General features: G+C 39.4%; 1 protein-coding gene across 10 annotated transcripts in view; it reads right to left on the bottom strand.

Annotated features, from left to right (window-relative positions):
• The window catches only part of LOC134211509 (aldehyde dehydrogenase, dimeric NADP-preferring-like), a 137,570-nt gene that overhangs the window by 22,888 nt on the left and 94,066 nt on the right, over positions 1-20,616 (bottom strand). For 7 of the 10 annotated variants that reach the window (XM_062688412.1, XM_062688408.1, XM_062688413.1 and 4 more), the window contains 8 exons: positions 19,591-19,625; positions 19,466-19,524; positions 18,861-19,263; positions 17,050-17,444; positions 16,746-16,943; positions 16,380-16,495; positions 9,548-9,683; positions 9,322-9,472 (listed from right to left, as the gene is read on the bottom strand). In XM_062688412.1, coding sequence (XP_062544396.1) covers positions 9,322-9,472; positions 9,548-9,683; positions 16,380-16,495; positions 16,746-16,943; positions 17,050-17,444; positions 18,861-19,263; positions 19,466-19,524; positions 19,591-19,625 — 1,493 coding nt within the window. Of the gene's footprint in view, positions 1-9,321; positions 9,473-9,547; positions 9,684-9,830; positions 9,947-10,206; positions 10,323-15,247; positions 15,364-16,379; positions 16,496-16,745; positions 16,944-17,049; positions 17,445-18,860; positions 19,264-19,465; positions 19,525-19,590; positions 19,626-20,616 lie in introns of all 10 variants that reach the window. The other 3 variants (XM_062688410.1, XM_062688411.1, XM_062688409.1) reach the window with 3 other exon arrangements.

Genomic DNA, 20,616 nt, shown 5'->3' on the forward strand with positions numbered 1-20,616 from the left:
CATAACTTGATGCTAGTATGCCTTCACTGCTATGCAGAATATTCAAAAGTTTAGTCACAAGGAGTTAATGACACAATGCACTATGCGTCTCCATTTGCCTGTATGCTTTGCTTATGTGATAAACATGTTCAAAACTTGTTTCCGTCTTCAACAAAGTTTTTCAGGAAAAGTTTTGCTATAACTTTTGGGGAGCCACAAACCTTGTATGTTGTAAAGCAGAAATTTTTTTATCTCCCTTTGAGGAGGATCGATTATTGTTGCTGAATACCTCTAAAGAATCGTATTAATTGTCTGATAAAATATCTGGAAGACATCATTACGCTAAAACGCATAGTAAAAGTATTATTAAATAAACGCGCTAAAAAACTATTTCTGCCACCGTGCGGCCCTGAGATCGATGGTAGCAGAATTCACTCTCAATTGACAAAGAAACAAATTATGCATAATTCTCACACAACAATCACATGTCAAGAAAACATGCGTAATCATAAACAAGAAGGATCATAACAGAAAAGCACTGATAAACTTTAAACAAACCAACTCGTTCTAGTTTATTTCCCGCTGGGGAAAAACCGTTGCTACGCACAGCTGTGTAATACAAGTTAAAACTACACCGCCAGTGCCGGAGCTCTTAGCATTTGGAGGATCTTTTAAGATGTTTATAATGCAGAGCAGAGTATTCCTCCAAATCGTGTCATTGTCAAGTAATTAAAAAAAACTGAATGGTTTCATACCAGATGCCAAAGTGTGCGCGATTCAAATGATTCATCATACAACTTGTACGTAGGTATATCGCGCCTCCAATTTAGCATGTCATGATGACTTAGTAAGCGAGTGCTGAGTAATTCGCAGAAAGATATTTAAATTAGAAATCAGAAGAAAAAAAATAGCTCACTTCTTATGCATTCAAAACGGAGAATAACTGTAGTAGGCAACGGCTACGCAACCCAATGAAGTATTTGTATTCATCCTAGCAGGCATTGTATGATTCTACTTCAGTAACTGTAGCCATAAGCTGTGCGAGTCCCAAACACGCTTAATGAGAGGATATGGTATCCAGCTTTCCACGCTCAGTAATGGCACTGTCAATGGAATTACAGTCGACTCTCTACATTTCAATGTTGTATAACTCGATATATCTCCTTATGTCGATGGGTTCCTCAGTCCTTTCAATTTACATACATTTGGGCTTTCTACATCTCGATAACCTCCCTATCTCGATGTGTTCTGATCATATTTCGTTCAGGATTCACTCTGCGTATGTCGATGTGTTCAAATTTTTAGACTACTAGATCATCTTTGGACAATAACAAACACATCAACAACAGGAAGCGACAAACATTTTGTTTTGTTGTAATTTTTCATAGCTTTCATCGTAAATAGAAGAAGAAAACGAATGTGAATTAGCAAAAGTTGAGCTGTCCATTCTTGAGTGATGCGCAATCGTACAAATGCCAACTTTGTTTTATATATAGATGATCAAAATTGAAAAAGAATCATGAAAATTGTACGAAAAACTATTTTAACGAAAAGATTGAGCATCGATCTTCGAAGTATTTCAATTTCATCATAACATTTTTCCTCGTAAATAGAAGAAGAAAGTGAAGAGCAATCAGTTTCAGCAAAAGCCGGATGCGGATAAACTTTCCAATTGATTTAAAAGAATAAGATTGCCAATGTCGTTCCTGTTTGCGTGACTAACATCTAGCTTACTTCGACCTGGCAGCCATAGTACCGGTACTACAAGTGTCAAACCGATGTTGGTGATGAAACCAAACATGCACTACAGCATGATGCATAAATTATGGCCAATTGAAGCTTGTTGAAGCATAATTTGAATGACTGCACCGCCATCAGTGTTCAAGTACTTATGCTTATACTAGGGTTGAAAATGGACTACCAGGATTACAACAGAGTTGCGAAGATTATCATGGGACAGGAGTGGAGTAAGCTTGTCACCCACGAACAAACCAAGCTTATCTAATATACGGGTCACGCTTTAGAGAATGCGTTCCATTCCGCTTGGCAAGTTCTAATCTATTAATCTGTACTACTGCTTTCTATCGATAAATTTGTGGGATTGTTTATCTAGGTATATTTGTTTCAACGAACATGCTGAGTAGACGTGATTCAGCGCTTACACCCCCTACGAAAACCGATGTCAGTCGAAAATCTTTGGACTTTACACCAGTCGTCAAGTTTTACTTGAACAGATGCTCGCCTTTAATATACCTATATAATCACCATTACCAACCGGATGTATTGCCCACGTTCGGACTTTTGCGTCAGACAAATTTATATGTTTCAGCACGTCGTTCCCGCCAAAGTTCCCTCTTTTACACAAATCGACATCGTACTTTGTTCGGACACAACCACTCCTAATCGAAATTATGGCATCAGCATGAGTCTTCAAAATGTGTACAATAGTATAAACTAATCCTGCCAGACCCGTTGACCTGCTAAAATCTTGACTTGGAATGGTTTATATCCTCTAAACGAGCGATGTTGGATAGTTCTGCTTGAATCGAAGGAAAATGCCTGTTGCATCCCTGACTGACAAGAAAAATGTATAATCCAATACACTGAAAAGAAGTGGATAAAGCATATTTATTTTGTGATGGTTTGATAGCTTCGCTGCTTTTTAATTGGTGATGGTAATCGCCAAAAGTGTGCTAAAATGACTCCGGTTTTGCAAGCGCTAGTTTGGAAGGCGGACGGAGAAATCCCTGACATGGCTGATTGAAAACAGAGTGCGGGGGGAACCTCAGTCGTGTTTCGTCCTGCAGTTCAATTTTGAACCCAACAACTGTTTCAAATCAACGATATTTAACGTACGGAAATTTGATGAGCAAATACCAGTTTATCCATCCATCTATGGTTTATTATTGTAACTTCTGGAATTATGACCATTGAAGGGATTTAGATTTTTAGGGTGGCCTAGATTTAGAAGGTGGCCTGCCGATATGCTTTACTCTTCATCTATTGAGTCACCCGGGTAAAATTTCATTTCATATTGTTGTTCCAATAGACGTACAATAAATTCTATTGCCAGCAAAATGTTGGCAATAGAATTACTATTTTACTGTAAAGGCAAAATTTTGTTCGAGAAAAAAAAAGATTTTTCTATTGTAAAGATACATAACAATTCGGACCAAATTCGGTCAATTTTGAAAATTTGACCTTTTTGGACATTTCAATTTTGTGGTTCGGTTGTGGGCACTGAAAACTCAGCTAAAAATAAGAAAGCATGAATAGAAACCACCCAGATTTAAAGAAAAGGAATAATTTATTCATTCTAATAGCCATGAAGCACTAAAAAATCAGATAAATCCATCTAGCAGTGATAATGCCTTCATCGGTGCATTAGTGCAAAAAAATCACAGAAAAGTCTAAAATAGCACTTTAGGTAAATGATGATGATGATGATACTACCATCTAGGCACCTGCCGATAGCACTGGCCATATCTGACAAACGATTTGATCATGATTATGTTATTGTTTGTATTTCATCAGACTCCTGTATGAAGGGCCAAAAATGGGTGGGGTGGTTCCAAAAGCGAGACACTTATGCGAATCCACGGGATGAATAGAGAATCTCCTTCCAGAAGAAAGTTCGTACATACAGTATTATAATCTAGCCCTAGTTTCCCAGATTGACCCAATAGATGGGGAGAAGAGCCCGCCCTTTATCCACGAGATGTTAACAATAGGAAGTTGGCGATTCCACTCTTCCTATCCAAATCGCTTCAATCGGGTGCCCCGATGGTATTTTTTTTGGTATATAATCATATAGTTACAATATAATTTGGTAAATATATATAATGGAATTCTCTCACCAAGTTTCAATTCCATGTCCTGAACGAAATAGCACTTTAGGTAAATGGGCTTAAATTACTCATTGATTTACGTTTTATTGATATGCCGCAAAGTAAAAAAAATCCTGATTAATCACCTTAGCGGTAATAGTGCCTTTCTAAATAATTATGAAAACTGCATTAAAACGTCATTTGTAATAAGTTAGGGGACAGCTAAGACGATATTGAATGATTTGTCAATAAAATAAGGGTGCCCACAACCGAATCTCGCAGCCTTTTTAGAAAATGAAGAAAATTTGAATTTGAAATTTGAATTAAATCACTTTATTTGAAAAGGCAAAAAAAGCTTTCGTGTTGTTTTTTTCGTAATAAAAATTGATTTGTTCCTAGTTCGAATCGAAGTAGGGATCCCCATCCGGTTTGATATTGAGTAAAAAACATCATGCTGCAATAGCAAAACATCAATAATGGTTGTCAGAATGACAGCATCTGTTATCTGTCAAAAGATACGTGGGGGTCCCATAACCGAACGGTGCGCACAACCAAACCTCCTTCCCTATAATATAAAATATTTCGAAATAATATGCTAGAAATCATCCCATCTTTGAAAAATGGTATTCATATTTTCAATAATTTTGAAATTAGCGTTGTTTTTGTATTTATCGCACCCATTGGCTATCGTTTTCGAGCGTTAGTCTGCAACATGGTGTGACAGGGTTGATACGGAGATCCTGAAATGCTTTCCGCGCCGGCCAAAAGCTAATCCGCGCCATTCCGTATATTTGTTTCAACGAACATGCTGAATAGACGTGATTCAGCGCTTACACCCTCTACGAAAACCGATGGCAGTCGAATATCTTTGGACTTTACACCAGCCGTCGAGTATTCCTTGAGCAGATGATCACCTTCAATATACCTACCAATATAATAAACAACCGGATATATTGCCCACGTTCGGACTTTTGCGTCAGACAAATTTATATGTTTCAGCACGTCGTTCCCGCCAAAGTTCCCTCTTTTACACAAATCGACATCGTACTTTGTTCGGACAAAACCACTCCTAATCGAAATTATGGCATCAGCATGAGTCTTCAAAATGTGTACATTAGTATAACCTAATCCTACCAGACCTGTTGACCTGCTAAAATCTTGACTTGGAATGGTTTATATCCGCGAATGGTTTATATCTGCTTGAATCGAAGGAAAATGCCTGTTGCATCCCTGACTGACAAGAGAAATGCATAATCCAATACGCCGAAAAGAAGTGGATAAAGCATATTTATTTTGTGATGGTTTGATAGCTTCGCTGCTTTTTAATTAGTGATGGTAATCGCCAAAAGTGTGCTAAAATGACTCCGGTTTTGCAAGCGCCAGTTTGGAAGGCAGATGAAGAAATCCCTGAAATGGCTGATTAAAAACAGAGTGCGGGGGGAACCTCAATCGTGTTTCGTTCTGCAGTTCAATTTTGAACCCAACAACTGTTTCAAATCAACGATATTTAACGTACGGAAATTTGATGGGCAAATACCAGTTTATCAATCCATCCATGGTTTATTATTTTAAACTCTGGAATTATGACCATTGAAGGGATTTGGATTTTTAGGGTGGCCTAGATTTAGAAGGTGGCCTGCCGATATGCTTTACTCTTCATCTATTGAGTCACCCGGGTAAAATTTCATTTCATATTGTTGTTCCAATAGACGTACAGTAAATTATATTGCCAGCAAAATGTTGGCAATAGAATTACAATAAATTTTATTGTAAAGGCAAAATTTTGTTGGAAAAAAAAAGATTTTTCTATTGTAAAGATACATAACAATTCGGACCGAATTCGGTCAATTTTGAAAATTTGACCTTTTTGGACATTTCAATTTTGTGGTTCGGTTGTGGGTACTGAAAACTCAGCTAAAAATAAGAAAGCATGAATAGAAACCACCCAGATTTAAAGAAAAGGAATAATTTATTCATTCTAATAGCCATGAAGCACTAAAAAATCAGATAAATCCATCTAACAGTGATAATGCCTTCATCGGTGCATTAGTGCAAAAAATCACAGAAAAGTCTAAAATAGCACTTTAGGTAAATGATGATGATGATGATACTACCACACACCTGCCGATAGGCACCTGCCGATAGCACTGGCCATATCTGACAAACGATTTGATCATGATCATACTACTGTTTGTATTTCATCATACTCCTGTATGAAGGGCCAAAATGGGTGGTGTGGTTCCAAAAGCTGAGACACTTATGCGAATCCACGGGATGAATAGAGAATCTCCTTCCAGAAGAACGTTCGTACATACAGTATTATAATCTAGCCCTCGTTTCCCAGATTGACCCAATAGATGGGGAGAAGAGCCCGCCCTTTATCCACGAGATGTTAACAATAGGAAGTTGGCGATTCCACTCTTCCTATCCAAATTGCTTCAATCGGGTGCCCTGATGGTATTTTTTTTGGTATATAATCATATAGTTACAATATAATTTGGTAAATATATAATATATATAATGGAATTCTCTCACCAAGGTTCAATTCCATGTCCTGAACGAAATAGCACTTTAGGTAAATGGGCTTAAATTACTCATTGATTTACGTTTTATTGAAATGCCGAAAAGAAAAAAAAATCCTGATTAACCACCTTGGCGGTAATAGTGCCTTTCTAAATAATTATGAAAACTGCAATAAAACGTCATTTGAAATAAGTTAGAGGACAGCTAAGACGATATTGAATGATTTGTCAATAAAATAACCACAACCGAATCTCGCAGCCTTTTTAGAAAATGAAGAAAATTTGAATTTGAAATTTGAATTAAATCACTTTATTTGAAAAGGCAAAAAAAAGCTTTCGTGTTGTTTTTTTCGTAATAAAAATTGATTTGTTCCTAGTTCGAATCGAAGTAGAGATCCCCATCCGGTTTGATATTGAGTAAAAAACATCATGCTGTAATAGCAAAACATCAATAATGGTTGTTAGAATGACAGCATCTGTTATCTGTCAAAAGATGCGTAGGGGTGCCCATAACCGAACGGTGCTCAAAACCGAACCTCCTCCCCTATAATATATAATATGTCGAAATAATATGCTAGAAATCATCCCATGGACCCATTTTGAAATCTGAGTTTTAAAATTAATCTTTGAAAATTGTTATTCATATTTTCAATAATTTTAAAATTAGTGTAGTTTTTGTATTTATCGCACCCATTGGCTATCGTTTTCAGGCGTTAGTCTACTTTTGTGACGCAAGATGGTGTGACAGGGTTGATACGGAGATCCTGAAATATTTTCCGCGCCGGCCAAAAGCTAATCCGCGCCATTCCCTCGCGACATGAAATCCAATCCAAGCCAATTCCGCGTGACTGAGAACTAAATTCTAGGCGTGAAATATAAAAAAAAAATATCACAGTTTACAAAACGTCTGCTCTTTAATGTTCGTTTTTAAAATATGATTTAAATTACAAATTTATATATATTTGTATGCATTGATTTGCCAGTTAGACTCCTGAGTTTCAAACGTAAATCCCTTCGGAAATTCCAGAGAAATATTTTCAGAATTTTTTTGGGAATTCGGCAGAATAATTTGCGTGAGCTTCAGCAAAAATTACTCCGTTATTTCTCCTTCAATTCTTGTAACATGTGTGCGTAATGTTTAAAGAAAGCTTAAGAGTGTAATGCATGCCACTCAATACAACCATGTTGCCTAATATAGGGGGATTCACGAAGTGGATTATATTGTTAATACATCCAAATACTAAATTTACTATCATTATGAAAACGTTCCTATAATCATTGTATCCCAAAGCCCTGCAGTCTGATACCCATATCCACATTTTTCCAGTTTGTTCTTGTTTCCTCAACCTGTTTTTACTGAAATAACCATATCTCTGCATATTCCCGCTGGATTCTCATTCTGTAGCCACTAAGCCAGCATTGGTCGGCAAATTGGTTCTTATTTCTGGGGAAATTTTAAAACATGGTAAAGGTAACGTCACATAAAGTGACGTTGCGTTTGATGCGTAAAAATGCGTTTTAAACATTTCTCTGCAAAACTGTGAATATCTGCGAAGCCGTAGACAGATCTGAAATTTAGGACAGGAAACTGGAAAAGTTTCTGCGTCCAATGGTCCAAATTTTATCAAAATCGGATTATTTTAAGCAGTTTCTTCTTCTTATTGGCATTACATCCCCACACTGGGACAGAGCCGCCTCGCAGCTTAGTGTTCATTAAGCACTTCCACAGTTATTAACTGCGAGGTTTCTAAGCCAGGTTACCATTTGTGCATTCGTATATCATGAGGCTAACATGATGATACTTTTATGCCCAGGGAAGACGAGACAATTTCCAATCCGAAAATTGCCACCCTCAGCATGGTCTTGCTTTGTAGCCGCGCGTCTTACCGCACGGCTAAGGAGGGCCCCATTTGTTTTTAAGCAGTTATGCTAGTTAAAATTTCGACAAGATTTTACCTCTTTAAACCTTTTTGTCTAGCATCTAACCTCCGTATTTCTGGAAGGCGACTTCGTGATTTTTTAATTCCGTGAATTTCATATAAGCGTTTCTGCTTATGAAACGTTATGATGGATTCTGAAACACGTTTTTGGCTCGTCACACACTTCTGCTCTATAATTTCGCGGTTAGACGACAACTAACGAGCTTTTTCGCAATGTTTTATTTTGAGAGCTCAATATTCTTGCCAAAAATACTTCTCTGGAAAATTCCTTTAACTAAAGATATAAAATATAACGCGTCCGCCTTTATGGGAGTCAGACGTGTACTCAGTTAACCATAAACGCCGTAGCGTTGATGGGTTGATGAGATGAGCGTTCAATTTACTTATTTTTCTCCTTTTTGGCATTACATTGGAACATTGCCGCCTCGTAGATTGAGTTGCAATTTTCAACCCGAAAATTTCCTAGACCGAACCGCGGGAATCAAGCCAGCCAGCTTCAGAATGGTCTTGGTTTGTATCGGAGCTTCATTCCGCATAGCCAAGGGACGTCACTGCATCAACAACATTACACTCAAATTGATAAACTAAGATCGCCTCAATCAAATTGTAACTGCATTCGCCCTTATGGGACTCAGATGTCCCATGTCATGAGTGTTCAATGCAACTTCTACTGAAAAAAATAATTTGGTAAACTCGGGTTTGGCTATATTGTAGATAGACAACAAAAGAAATAACAAAATGAGTGGGGCCCAAAAACCATTGAAAAAAAATGAGTTTGTTCAACTTCAATATCTAACTCTTACTGTACATACATAAGAATCACATCTCATCTGCTACGGTATTGATAGAAGGACAATACAGCAATATCAACTGTTGGATTCTGACACATGTTGAAATATGAATGGACACTGTACCTACATGCCGTAAAAATGGCAGAAATCCGAAGAAGGTCAGTGAGGCAGTTTTACAAAGCAACAATAAAAATAATGTTCCTTATCGAAATGGAAAACCATGAATACACCATCCACCTAATCATAAAAACAAGAAATTTACCTTCACTATAGAACTCACGATAAGCGTAGTGGCCACTCCGATGCCGAACATCATTATATAGGGCAGGAATTTCATCGACAATCCCTGGCGCTTCTTCAGCAGCGTGGTCAGGAAGGATAGCTTGCTATCCGAGTATGGCGGGTATCGAGAGCTACCAAAATATGAATAGAATTGTTAAACATACAAGAGTGCAAAATGCAAACTGAACTAAGCCCGAAGAACTTACGAGGCCAGCTTCTCGCCGATTGGGTTGAAGTCCTTTGCCAGGCAGGATTTTCTGTGCACGAACGTGTCGAACGAGTACTTTCCGTGATAGGCGCCCATTCCACTCGGTCCAACGCCTCCAAATGGCAGTGTTTCAACTGTTGTAACGGAAAGGACATGATTAGTAAAATTGGGTAAAACACAAGCATTAGCCGTTTAACAACATCTTATGAAATAACCAAACGCCAATTAGAAACAAACAAATTGAGATTACATCGCTACAGCTAACTAATATTAGTTCCAACCTGCATAATGCGTTACGGTATCGTTGATACAAATTCCTCCGCATGAGGTGTTAGAAACTATTGTCTTGGTGTCAGTTTTGTTGGTACTAAAGATGTACAGTGACAGTGCCTTCTCTCTGGCGGATTCATTTGAAGTAGGTGAGAAATTCATTAGTAGATATCAATTGAATTTGAAGAAGTTTAGGAGCACTGTAGTTTAGGAAGCTTGTGTTTCATAGGAACTACTCGATAGAGGGTTCAAACTATACATTATGAATGAGAATGAAAAGTAATCATTTCTACGGGACTACGTCTACGACAACATCCTACATGATATGAGTACTATTCCTACTAATTTCCTTCAATCAGTACTGATCTTTTTATAAACGAGTCAAACCTATGAAATGCATCATCGTATCGTTGATGCAAACTCCACCGCTGACCGTATTTTCTATGATTGTATCTTTATCAACGTTCATTTTACTGAAGATGTACAAAACCAAGGGTTTTTGTCTGGTTGAAAGTAAATAACGATTTGAATTCTTATTAATGTATATATCAGCGTACAGTTTTAATTGAGACAGAGGCTGTATAAGCAGTTTATATGTGCGGATTCCAACATGTTGTTCATTATTGGCGATAATTAAATGAAAATGTGTGTATGTGAACGTAACTGGATATATAATTCGAAAAATAAACATCAATTTATGTTTGTGTTTTAAATGACAACTATTTAATTTGCCATTACCGTTAATGCGTAACGCAAGCATGTTACGTTTTACTTTTTTAAAGAAATAATCTATGATACGCAAACTCACCTTAATATATAAAATAAAACTGCTACCAAAGATCTAATGTAAAAACATTAAAATTTTTCTGACTAGCTTAATTCGCAAAATCACAAGGTTTAAGCTGTCACACGACCACTGTATTCCCAGTTTGGGAAATATCCACCTCATCCACCGGGTCCTGGGGATTACTTGGTTATCTCGTGGATATGATGCTCATTGAATTGGCGGTCCAGGAAGATCACCGGTAATGCCCGAATAAATTATATTGATGCAGCTCAACGGTAGCAAAATGGCGTTGACTAAGTTTTAAGCCCTGACAAAAAGACATAACGCATTGAATATTCACTCACCAGATTCATCGTCGTATAAACACTAACGACATCTATTCTGCCGCTATCGCTGCTATCGTTGGGCCTCCATATAGGGACACGGCAGGTATTTTCGTCTGTTCGTCATAGTATCGAAAACCAATAAAATAGACGCTTTTTTGTAAAACTCATACTTACCAAATCGTAAGCTCAAGAGAAACGTTCTGCTATAGTGGAGTTCTAGTTCTAGGTTTTAGCCCCTACGACGATGGACGGAAATACCTGCCGTGTCCCTACAGATGTGCTCGACTTGCGGTTAGCGGCAGTATTGTTTTCACTATGTTCGGCAAATCACGAATCAGATGGCAGTAGTGGGAAAACGTCAAACTGGAGCAAACCCGATGCGCCCGCCACGAGTGAGCGAAGGGCCAACTAATGATTATTTAAATTGACGAGTAAATCAGTGAGCGATGGGAATTTCACGAATGCTATGTCTGTTTGTCTGTGTGTCAGCCTGGATTAGTAGAACTTTAAAAAGCTAATCTTTGGCTTGGCCCAGTTCTTATCCTAAGGTTCGGATATGCGGCTTTCCCCACCTGTCCGATATGTCCAGACGTGACAGAAACGGCTGAGATCATTCTGTTCACATGTCACCGTTTCGTGCATGCAGAATGGACACTACCAACAACAAGATTATCGGAAGAATGTGCCAGATCGCAGAGCAGCGGACTGCTCTCGCAAAAGTGATGACCAGGATAGCTGACATTTTACAACGAGGTTGGACCAAATCGCCAGTGAGGAAGATGGATCATGAGCGTCGACTTGCATCTTCGCGGAAGATAGATGTCGACAATAAACAGGAGCGCAAGCACTAGCTATCAACGGCTCAACTGTAGCTGCAGAGCGTGGCATAACGGACGGTTACAGAAGAGCTACTCGGAGCTGCTGTTGGAGAACTTCTTGTTGAAGAAGGATAGATCCACTAGCGGGGAATATCCGAGTCGTTCGTGATCGCAATCGAAATAAAATAGTTGAATGGCTCAACGGCTTTATTGGGAGCTGAATGGCTCAAGGGCACTGCCTGAGCAGCACATATGTTGCACCAACGTTACTATAACCCCTCTTTACAACGGAATTTAGTTAAATTATTCCTTATTCCATCATAAACGTGGTGATTCACACTACTTGAAATTCCAACAGAAAATACGTTGCTTTAAACCCAAAAGTCCTTGTCCGTTGTCTCATGCTAGATGTTAAGTGTTCAGTCTTTGCGACCTCTAATCGAAGACAGTGATTCTGTCTTTAAAAAGCGAACTCCTCGTTGCTTCATCAATAAAAGTGGTGCCTTTGAAAACGCGAAGTGGAATAAAATTGGATTCCGAAAAGTTCGTCCTTAAAACCAATTGAATCCTGCCCTTCACAACCTTCACAGTGTATGAAAGGCTGCGAGGCAAAAGATCAACAGGATGAAACGTCGAATAAGCAAATTTTGAAAATCTCCTACTTAATCGACACAAAATTATGAATGATCTATCTAGAGTCTGAAGGTTCTGAAGCCACCATTTGAGAGGCATGAAGGCTTTTCTTTCTTCGAAAACGTCAGTAACTTTATTGCAAAAGGATTGTAAACTTCATTTTACGCTTCGCAGAAGCCTCTTTGCAAGCAGCCTTGAAGCCTCTTTTTAAGAGACCTTCTTTAAAGAGGCCCGTCAGCCTCTTTTGAAGAGCCCCGGAAGCCTCCTTTTAAGAGGCCCGGAAGGCTCCTTTTAAGAGGCCCGGAGACCTCCTTTCAAGAGACCCGGAAGCCTCCTTTCAAGAGTCCTGGAAGCCTCCTTCCAAGTGGCCCGACAGCCTCTTTTCAAGAGGCCCGACAGCCTCTTTTCAAGAGGCCCGGGAGCCTCCTGGCAAGAGACCCGGAAGCCACCTTCCAGGAGACCAAACAGCCTCCTTCCAAAAGGCTCGGCAGCTTCTTTCAAAGACGCCTGGAAGCCACCTTCCAGGAGACCAGACAGCCTCCTTCCAAAAGGCTCGGCAGCTTCTTTCCAAGAGGCCTGGAAGCCTCCTTCCAAGAGGCCCTACAACCTCTTTTTAATTGGCCCCGCAGCTTATTTGTAAGAGGCCCGTAAAGCTCCTTTCAAGAGGCCCGGAAGCCTCCTTACAATAGGCTCGGCAGCCTCTTTTCAAAATGCCCGGTAGCTTCTTTTCAAGTGGCTCGGCAGCTTCTTTTCAAGGGGCCCGTAAATCTCCTTTCAAGAAGCCCGAAAGTCTCCTTTCAAGAGGCCTGGAAACCTCCTTTAAAGAGGCCCAAAAGTCTCCTTTCAAGAGGCCCGGAAACCTTCTTTCGAAAGATTCTTTTCAAGGGACCCGGAAGTCTCCTTCCAAGAGGCCTGGTAGCTTCTTTTCAAGACGCCCAGAAGCCTCCTTTCAAGAGGCCCGAAAGTCTCCTTTCAAGAGGACCGGAAGCTTCTTTTCAAGAGGCCCGGGAGCCTCCTTTCAAGAGGCCTGGAAGCCTCCTTCCAAGAGGCCCGGCAGCCCCTTTTCAATAGGCCTGGCAGCTTATTTTTAAGAGGCCCGGAAACTTCCTTTCAAGAAGCCCGGAAGACTCCTTACAAGAGGCTCGGCAGCCTCTTTTCAAAAAGCCCGGCAGTTTTTTTTTTCAATAGGCCAGGGAGCTTCTTTTAAAGGGGCCCATAAGTCTCCTATCAAGGGGCCCGAAAGTCTCCTTTCAATAAGCCCGGAAGTCTCCTTTCAAGAGGCCTGGAAACCCCCTTTAAAGAGGCTCAAAAGTCTCCTTTCAAGAGGCCCGGAAACCTTCTTTCGGCAGCTTATTTTCAAGGGGCCCGAAAGCCTCCTACCAAGAGGTCCGGCCGCCTCTTTTTAAAAGGCCCGACAGCTTATTTACAAGAGTCCTGGGAACCCCCTTTCAAGAGGCTCGAAAGTCTGCTTTCAAGAGACCCGGAAGTCTCCTTTCAAGAGGCCCGGAAGTCTCCTTTCAAGAGGCCCGGAAGCCTAGTTTTAAGAGACTCGGAACCCCTCAATAGTCATAAAAGACCTGTACCCTTCTCGAAAGCCTCTTTCCAAGCAGCTCGAAAACCTCTTTTTAAGATGCCTCCTTTCAAGTGGTTTGGATCCTTTGGATCTTTAAGAAGCTTGCAAGCCCCCTTTCAAGTGGCTCGAAACCCTCCTCTCGAAAGCCTCTTTTCATGGTGTTCGGAAGCCTCCTTACAAAAAGCTCTGAAGCCTTCTCTGGAGAGGTTCAGAAGCCAGCTTTCAAGAGGTTTCGAAGAAATCTTTAAAGAAACCCTGAGGCTTTTTTCCATAGGCTCGGAAGCCTCTTTATAAAAAGCGCGAAAGCCTACTTTCAAGAGGCTTGGTAGCCCTCAATTGTCATAGAAGTCCTGTGGGAAGATGTTTAAACTAAATTTGTATTGGGAAGTTTCACAGAGTATTTGAATATAATTGATATTATATAATTGAAATTTGAGCCAACTTCACGGAGAGCCATATATCCCGTTAGTTTTAAGGTTTAATTTTCATATCTCTTTTCAGTTACGCTTATTTTCATGCATAGAAAAAAAATAAAAATAGGGGATACCTCAATTGATGCAAAAGCTCTCAAGATAAAGGTTGAGAACCGCTGCACTAGTGGATTAGCTAGATCGCAAGTTATTTATGCACTGTATGTTGGTAGTAGAAGCTTAAGTATTAAAACGCTAGAGGCGTTGTTATCTCATGCAGCATTTGTGATCAACATGATTCAAGCCGGATTCTGCATAGAGGAGGTGGTCTGTAATTTGAATGTCATTTTTTTTGGTTTGCTTGTTCTCAAGCTTTCTCAAGAAAACATGGACATCTGACACATAAAGTACCGTCTTGGACAACAGATATTGATCACAAGATTTGATGCGCCAATGGCAATCATGCATAATTAGTAGAGCCGGTAATTCGACATTTTCAAAACTTGTATCTTCATTTTCATAGCTAAGAAAACTAAAAAAAGCCTGCACTTGCAAAGCATACTCGGTTCGCTTAGATCAGATACCAGATTTCGACAAATTCAATCCCACTTATAACAATTAGTTTTCTTTATAGGTAATGATTTGAAATCCAACCGGGCCGTACAATCATATTGTTATCAAATCAGCTTTTTCGAACCAAATAACGAAATGAGTACATATAATAATAGAATAAAATTTTTTGATGCTGTAAGTAGATATTCAAAGAATACTAAACTCAGTTAAAAACGTATGTTCGAAAGGTCAATTGAAAAGTGGTATATATCCAGTTACATTTACATTGTTTATGACTTTGTAGATCACCACACCAAAAAAGATCTAACCTGCACAGTGCATCATGGTGTCATTAATGCATACTCCACCGCTAGTAGTGTTATTCACCAGTGCCCTTTGATCCTTTTTATTCTTACTGAAGATGTACAATGCTAAAGGTTTCGCTCTACCATATTTTTGAGGAATAAAGCAAATTATTTAAAGATTAATAAAATGACACCAATGACCAATATAGCATAAGTAAAACGATAGGTATTTTCGACAGTTCGCATGTCGCTTCTGGACGGCAAGCGTATAATACAAATTAATAATTTAATCGCGAAATAAAAAAATAAATAAAACGCCGATTTGTTCGATTTTTTTTCAGCTTGCTTGCTTAACCAGTATTCATATTTATCTAGTATTACGGAGAAGTTTTGATAGCATAAATGTTGCAATTGTTGATTTTCTTTTCGTGTTGAAAAGGAATGCCGGCGAGAATACCTGTCGTTACTCTACATGAAACGAATATAATAATAATATGGGATAAACATTTGGCCCATAGCTAGAATGAAGGAGCAGACGACAAAGATATAGTCCGAGTTTAACTCTTTTGCATTTTAGAAACTAAATTTCTGAATGTGTGAACATCCGATTCACTTTTTAATTTTTTCTAGGTGAAACTTATAAAAGAAAACTGGTGAACGGTGTTTTTCTATAAATATGACTAAAATTACATTGTGTGAATTCTATTAGGCTCGTATGTCCAACTTAGCAGTTGAGGAGCTTATACTAAATGAATCAAAAGTATGTTAACGTTAATAGCGCTTTTACACTGTCTATATTACACTTCCTTCAATATATTATGAAGCAAAATTGTAAGAAACCCACCATACTACAAGCGCCTACTTATTAAGTCATATATAACATTACACTCCGACTTTGCGCTGAGAATGGAAAATGAGTTAAAATTGGACTATATGATGAAGAACACCTTGACAGAAATATGAGCATGTTAGAAAGATAACAAATCATCAAAATATAATTAATCTAGAATAGCAAGGGTTGATTCCACCACCACCCGTAAACATCGTTCAATTGCTAATAATTTTCCTACAGAGAACATCATAAAGAAGCCACCACCGAAAACGCGCCCGATCACCAAATCGAACCGGAATGGGCCTAGGCACTTGAGATTCTTACCAGCGTACTGCATGATGGTATCATTGAGGCACATGCTGCCGGACCTCGTACCATGAATGAAGAGATCTTGCAGTTTTTTGTCTTGCGTGAAGATGTACATAACAAGCGCGGGTGATCTGACAAATTTTGAGCATATCGAGACCAATTGTTTGTTGTTGATGGCGAGACAAGGCACAATGATGCGGTAGGGATGTTGGTGGAGTTGAAAGTGATTCAGCGAAAACAGAATAATAATCAATAATGGCGATTGCACTAGCTATTGGAAGGGGCACATAGATTGCTTCCGAATTGGACTTTAGACTATTTGGATGAATCTGAGTGCAGTGGGACAAAACAAGCATGACAAATGGATTATCAAATATTTACCTTGAATTTATGAAACGGATAGCGTCGTACGCATTGTCGACGTTGATGATGGGCAGGATGGGGCCAAAAATTTCGTCCTGCATTACGGGGTCATTCGAGTTGACGTCGACGAGGATTGTGGGGGCAATATATTTTTCCTGAGAGTCCGTTTCTCCACCGATCGCGACACTTGCTCCCTTGATCATGGCACTTAAACGTCTGTGAGGAGCGAGAATCGAATAAATTAAATGATTAAAATAAATTAATCAGAAAGGAGAAAATTCTATGTGAAATTCAGCGATTCGATCACATAAATATTACTTACTGAAAATGTTGCTGATTAATGATGCGACACAGATCGGGACTGTCCTTCGGATTGGTGCCATACCATTCCTTCAGTATTTTTTTCGCCTCCTCCACGAACTGTTTCTGGACCTGTTTCGAGCAGAGCAAGTAGTCCGGCGCGATGCAAGTTTGGCCGGCATTGATGAATTTGCCCCACAAGATTCTTTTCGTTGCGATGGGAATGTCCGCGCTGCTGTCGATGTAGCAAGGGCTCTTGCCGCCCAGCTCCAGCGTGCACGGTGTCAGGTTCTCGTTGCATGCCTGATGCACAATTCGTCCGACTCGACCGGACCCGGTGTAGAATACGTAGTCAAACTTCTGTCTCAAGATTTCTGACGTTTCTTTTGCACCTCCTTCAACCACGCGATAGCATTCCTATATCGAAGACATATCGGCAAATAATCCAATGCATTACAACGTGTTTATCACGGTGCAACGGTTGGTTTGCGTGCATTGAGCTGAGAACCGGCGAAAGAGATTGTTTGCAACGATGTAAACGTAATTGCGGGCATGAAGTTATTATGCAATCGGCGGACGAGTTTAGGTAGGTTAGTTAGTCTGCGAAACTGGTTGAGCACTTTATGCGATACTACTCAGAAATCGCCATAATCGGGTTGAGCGGTTGCGTCGTCGCGAGTGAGGAAATTGCTCTACTGACGAGCAAGTTCTGGACATAATTATGGGGCGATTGCAGAGCAAGTATTTGTCCATACAGATGTTGAAACAAGTTTCCTGATTCTGCTTTTTGAGGTTTGAAATGTTTTCTAGTCGTCAAGTGATCAATTCAATCTTCTTATCTTCTTATATATAAAAATGAAATGGTCTGTGTTCGTATCCGCATAACTCGAAAACGGCTGGATGGATTTTTTTCATTTCTTCAGCAGAAACATTCGTTATAGTTTCCGACGGGTTTATATGATATTTCCTTATGCGAAAATTACGAGTAATTGTGATTTCTATGCGAACTTTGCATGGGCAGTTCAGAATGCGCATTTTCGCCTACTATGCAGGACAACGTCTGCCGACCCGACTAGTCATGTTATAAAAACATGTTTCACAAATTAGGGTAGTTTATACTCTTGTGGAATAGAGTATCAAATAACTTCCTTTGATAAAAATTAGAAAGTTCCTTTAGAGACCCAATATGGGTTATGGATTTGTGCAATATAGCATTTAATGTTCCATTATGCAAAATTGTGAATGCCTTCAAAGCTCTAATTTTATTCAAGCCCAGTATCTTTGGATCGGCCGCAGAGGCCATTGGCACAAAATTGGATTACTAGCATCTTTTCTTAAGGTGTGTTGAGGTGAGTGCACAAGATTATATCGCGCACGTCCTGTTCCTTCGACTGTAATTTTGAAACCACTGTAAATTTCGCAATGAAACTCATGTAGTATAAATGGCAAATGCTGAAGCCATCGCACACAAAATTTTATTACAATCAACCCAAGAGGCGAAATGATATCGATCATTGCAAGTGATGCAATTTGATTCCGTACACCCTTTACTAACAGCCTGGATCTTGATCTCCAAAATTGGCCAAGTTACATGAAAAACATATTTTGATATTGCCAATGGATGCAGCTTACTCTTGACAAAAAAAAACTCTATTAGCTGATTCTCAGCTAAAGATTTTTCCATCTGCACTCACGTGACAAAAATAAACATAAAATTTTGTGATCTCGACTCTCTAAAATACCCTGCTCAAATATAATTTTGAATTATTATACCAACTCCTTTTCTCAAATGCACGCAACCAATCAAGAAAATGTAAAACAACAATCACCAACCGAGTCAAGATATTTCGGTATAGTCTCGGCTATGAACTTGGATGTCGCCGCCGCTACTTCGCTCGGCTTTATGAGTACGCAATTGCCTGCGGCAATGGCAGCCGCAACCGGGACCAAGGTCAACTGCAGCGGATAGTTCCAGGCTCCAATCACCAGAACCACCCCGTACGGATCTTTGTAGATGTACACACCGTCCATGATGTTGACCATGGTTTTCTCCGGTTTTTCCGGTTTGACCCATTCTCGAAAGTTGAAGATAGTGTTTCGAATGTCATTGATCAGAAAGTCGATCTCCAGAACGTGTGCCTCCTGTTTGTGCTTCCGCAAGTCGGCCGCCAGCACGTTCACCATTTCTGCGGAGTTCTCCTCGTACATGCGCAGCAAGTTTTTAAGTTGCTGCTCCCTGTGGAATGAGCACGTAGAAATAGTCACTTCAATGCTTGAAATTACATTTTACTGCATTCGGTGACTCTGCGAGGTGACCAGAGTCAGGGTTAATTAAAACCGCGCACATAGTGCATGATTAACCATTTTTACACCGCTTTGCATTTTATATTATAAAGCCACACCGACAGTGATTAAACTAAATTCACAACCAGGCTTACCTGAATTCGACATTACGTGTCTTTCCGCTGGCGAAGGTCGTGTGAAGCTGTTGTACCACCTTTATTCCGGGAGGAGATGAGTGTTTACTGGAAATTCTTTATGGCTTTATGTTAATTGTACTTACGTCTGCATAGCTCATTTCGTCGTTATTCTTGTTCACTGTGAAGTAAAAAAAGAAGAAATATGTGGCTCGATAAATCATCATCCATTTCATTTGTTCGTTTTTTAGTTCTACTAAACGTCATGGCCATTACTATTTGTTAGTTCTTGAAAAAAAGTAGTAAAGACGTAGATATTCCTGATTCATTCGGGGTGACCCAGACGAGTTGCAATAGCCGTTAGTTGTAATAAAAATATTAGCCTAACATAACGCAAAATCAAGGTAAACGCAGCCGTAACGTAACCAATTAGACTTATAATAAAAAGCCGGAATAATCATCCTAGTAGAGTAGAGTGGGGCAAGAGTACGCACTTAGTTTTCAATCGATCATGTGGCCCTTATGAAGCAAGCTTCTGCATATCAAATCAGTGTCGATGATTCATATACTCTTCCTTTATGTAACCCAGTGGAAAAAATATTGAAATTATTGAGATTCGTTTCAGTAGAACCCTTATTGCAAGACAAGTGAAAAACGCACTCTTACCCCACCGGTGGGGTAAAAGTGCGCATCGGGTGGGGTAAGAGTACGCATTTATCCAATCATGTGCTTTAAGTATATATTAACACAAATAAGAGTTAATAACATTTAATTGATGTTTAATGAGCATATATTACGTAATGTTTAAAGATTACGTAACTCTTAAAGGGGGAGGGGGTCCTAAAAATGTGCACTTTTATTAGAACAACCATTGTTTTTTTTATATATACAGAAAACTATAGAGGTAAAAATATTTATCAGGTTTCGCGTGGCGTATACAAAAGCATTTTTCTTAAAGAAAGTCCACCAATCACGTAACGTAAAATTTGGCTATTTCATCACCCATCCCCCCCCCACCTATCTTACACTATTTGTATGAATCCTCTAAAAATTATATGGATCGTCACATATCTCGCAACCCCTCCCAGCTAAACGTTGCGTAATTTATGAATGTTTCTTTTGATTAAATGAAATTATCATTTATATGAAATTGGGTTTTCGTACTATGTTTA

This window comes from Armigeres subalbatus, chromosome 2, assembly GCF_024139115.2.
Source record: "Armigeres subalbatus isolate Guangzhou_Male chromosome 2, GZ_Asu_2, whole genome shotgun sequence".
Taxonomy (NCBI): Eukaryota; Metazoa; Arthropoda; class Insecta; order Diptera; family Culicidae; genus Armigeres; species Armigeres subalbatus.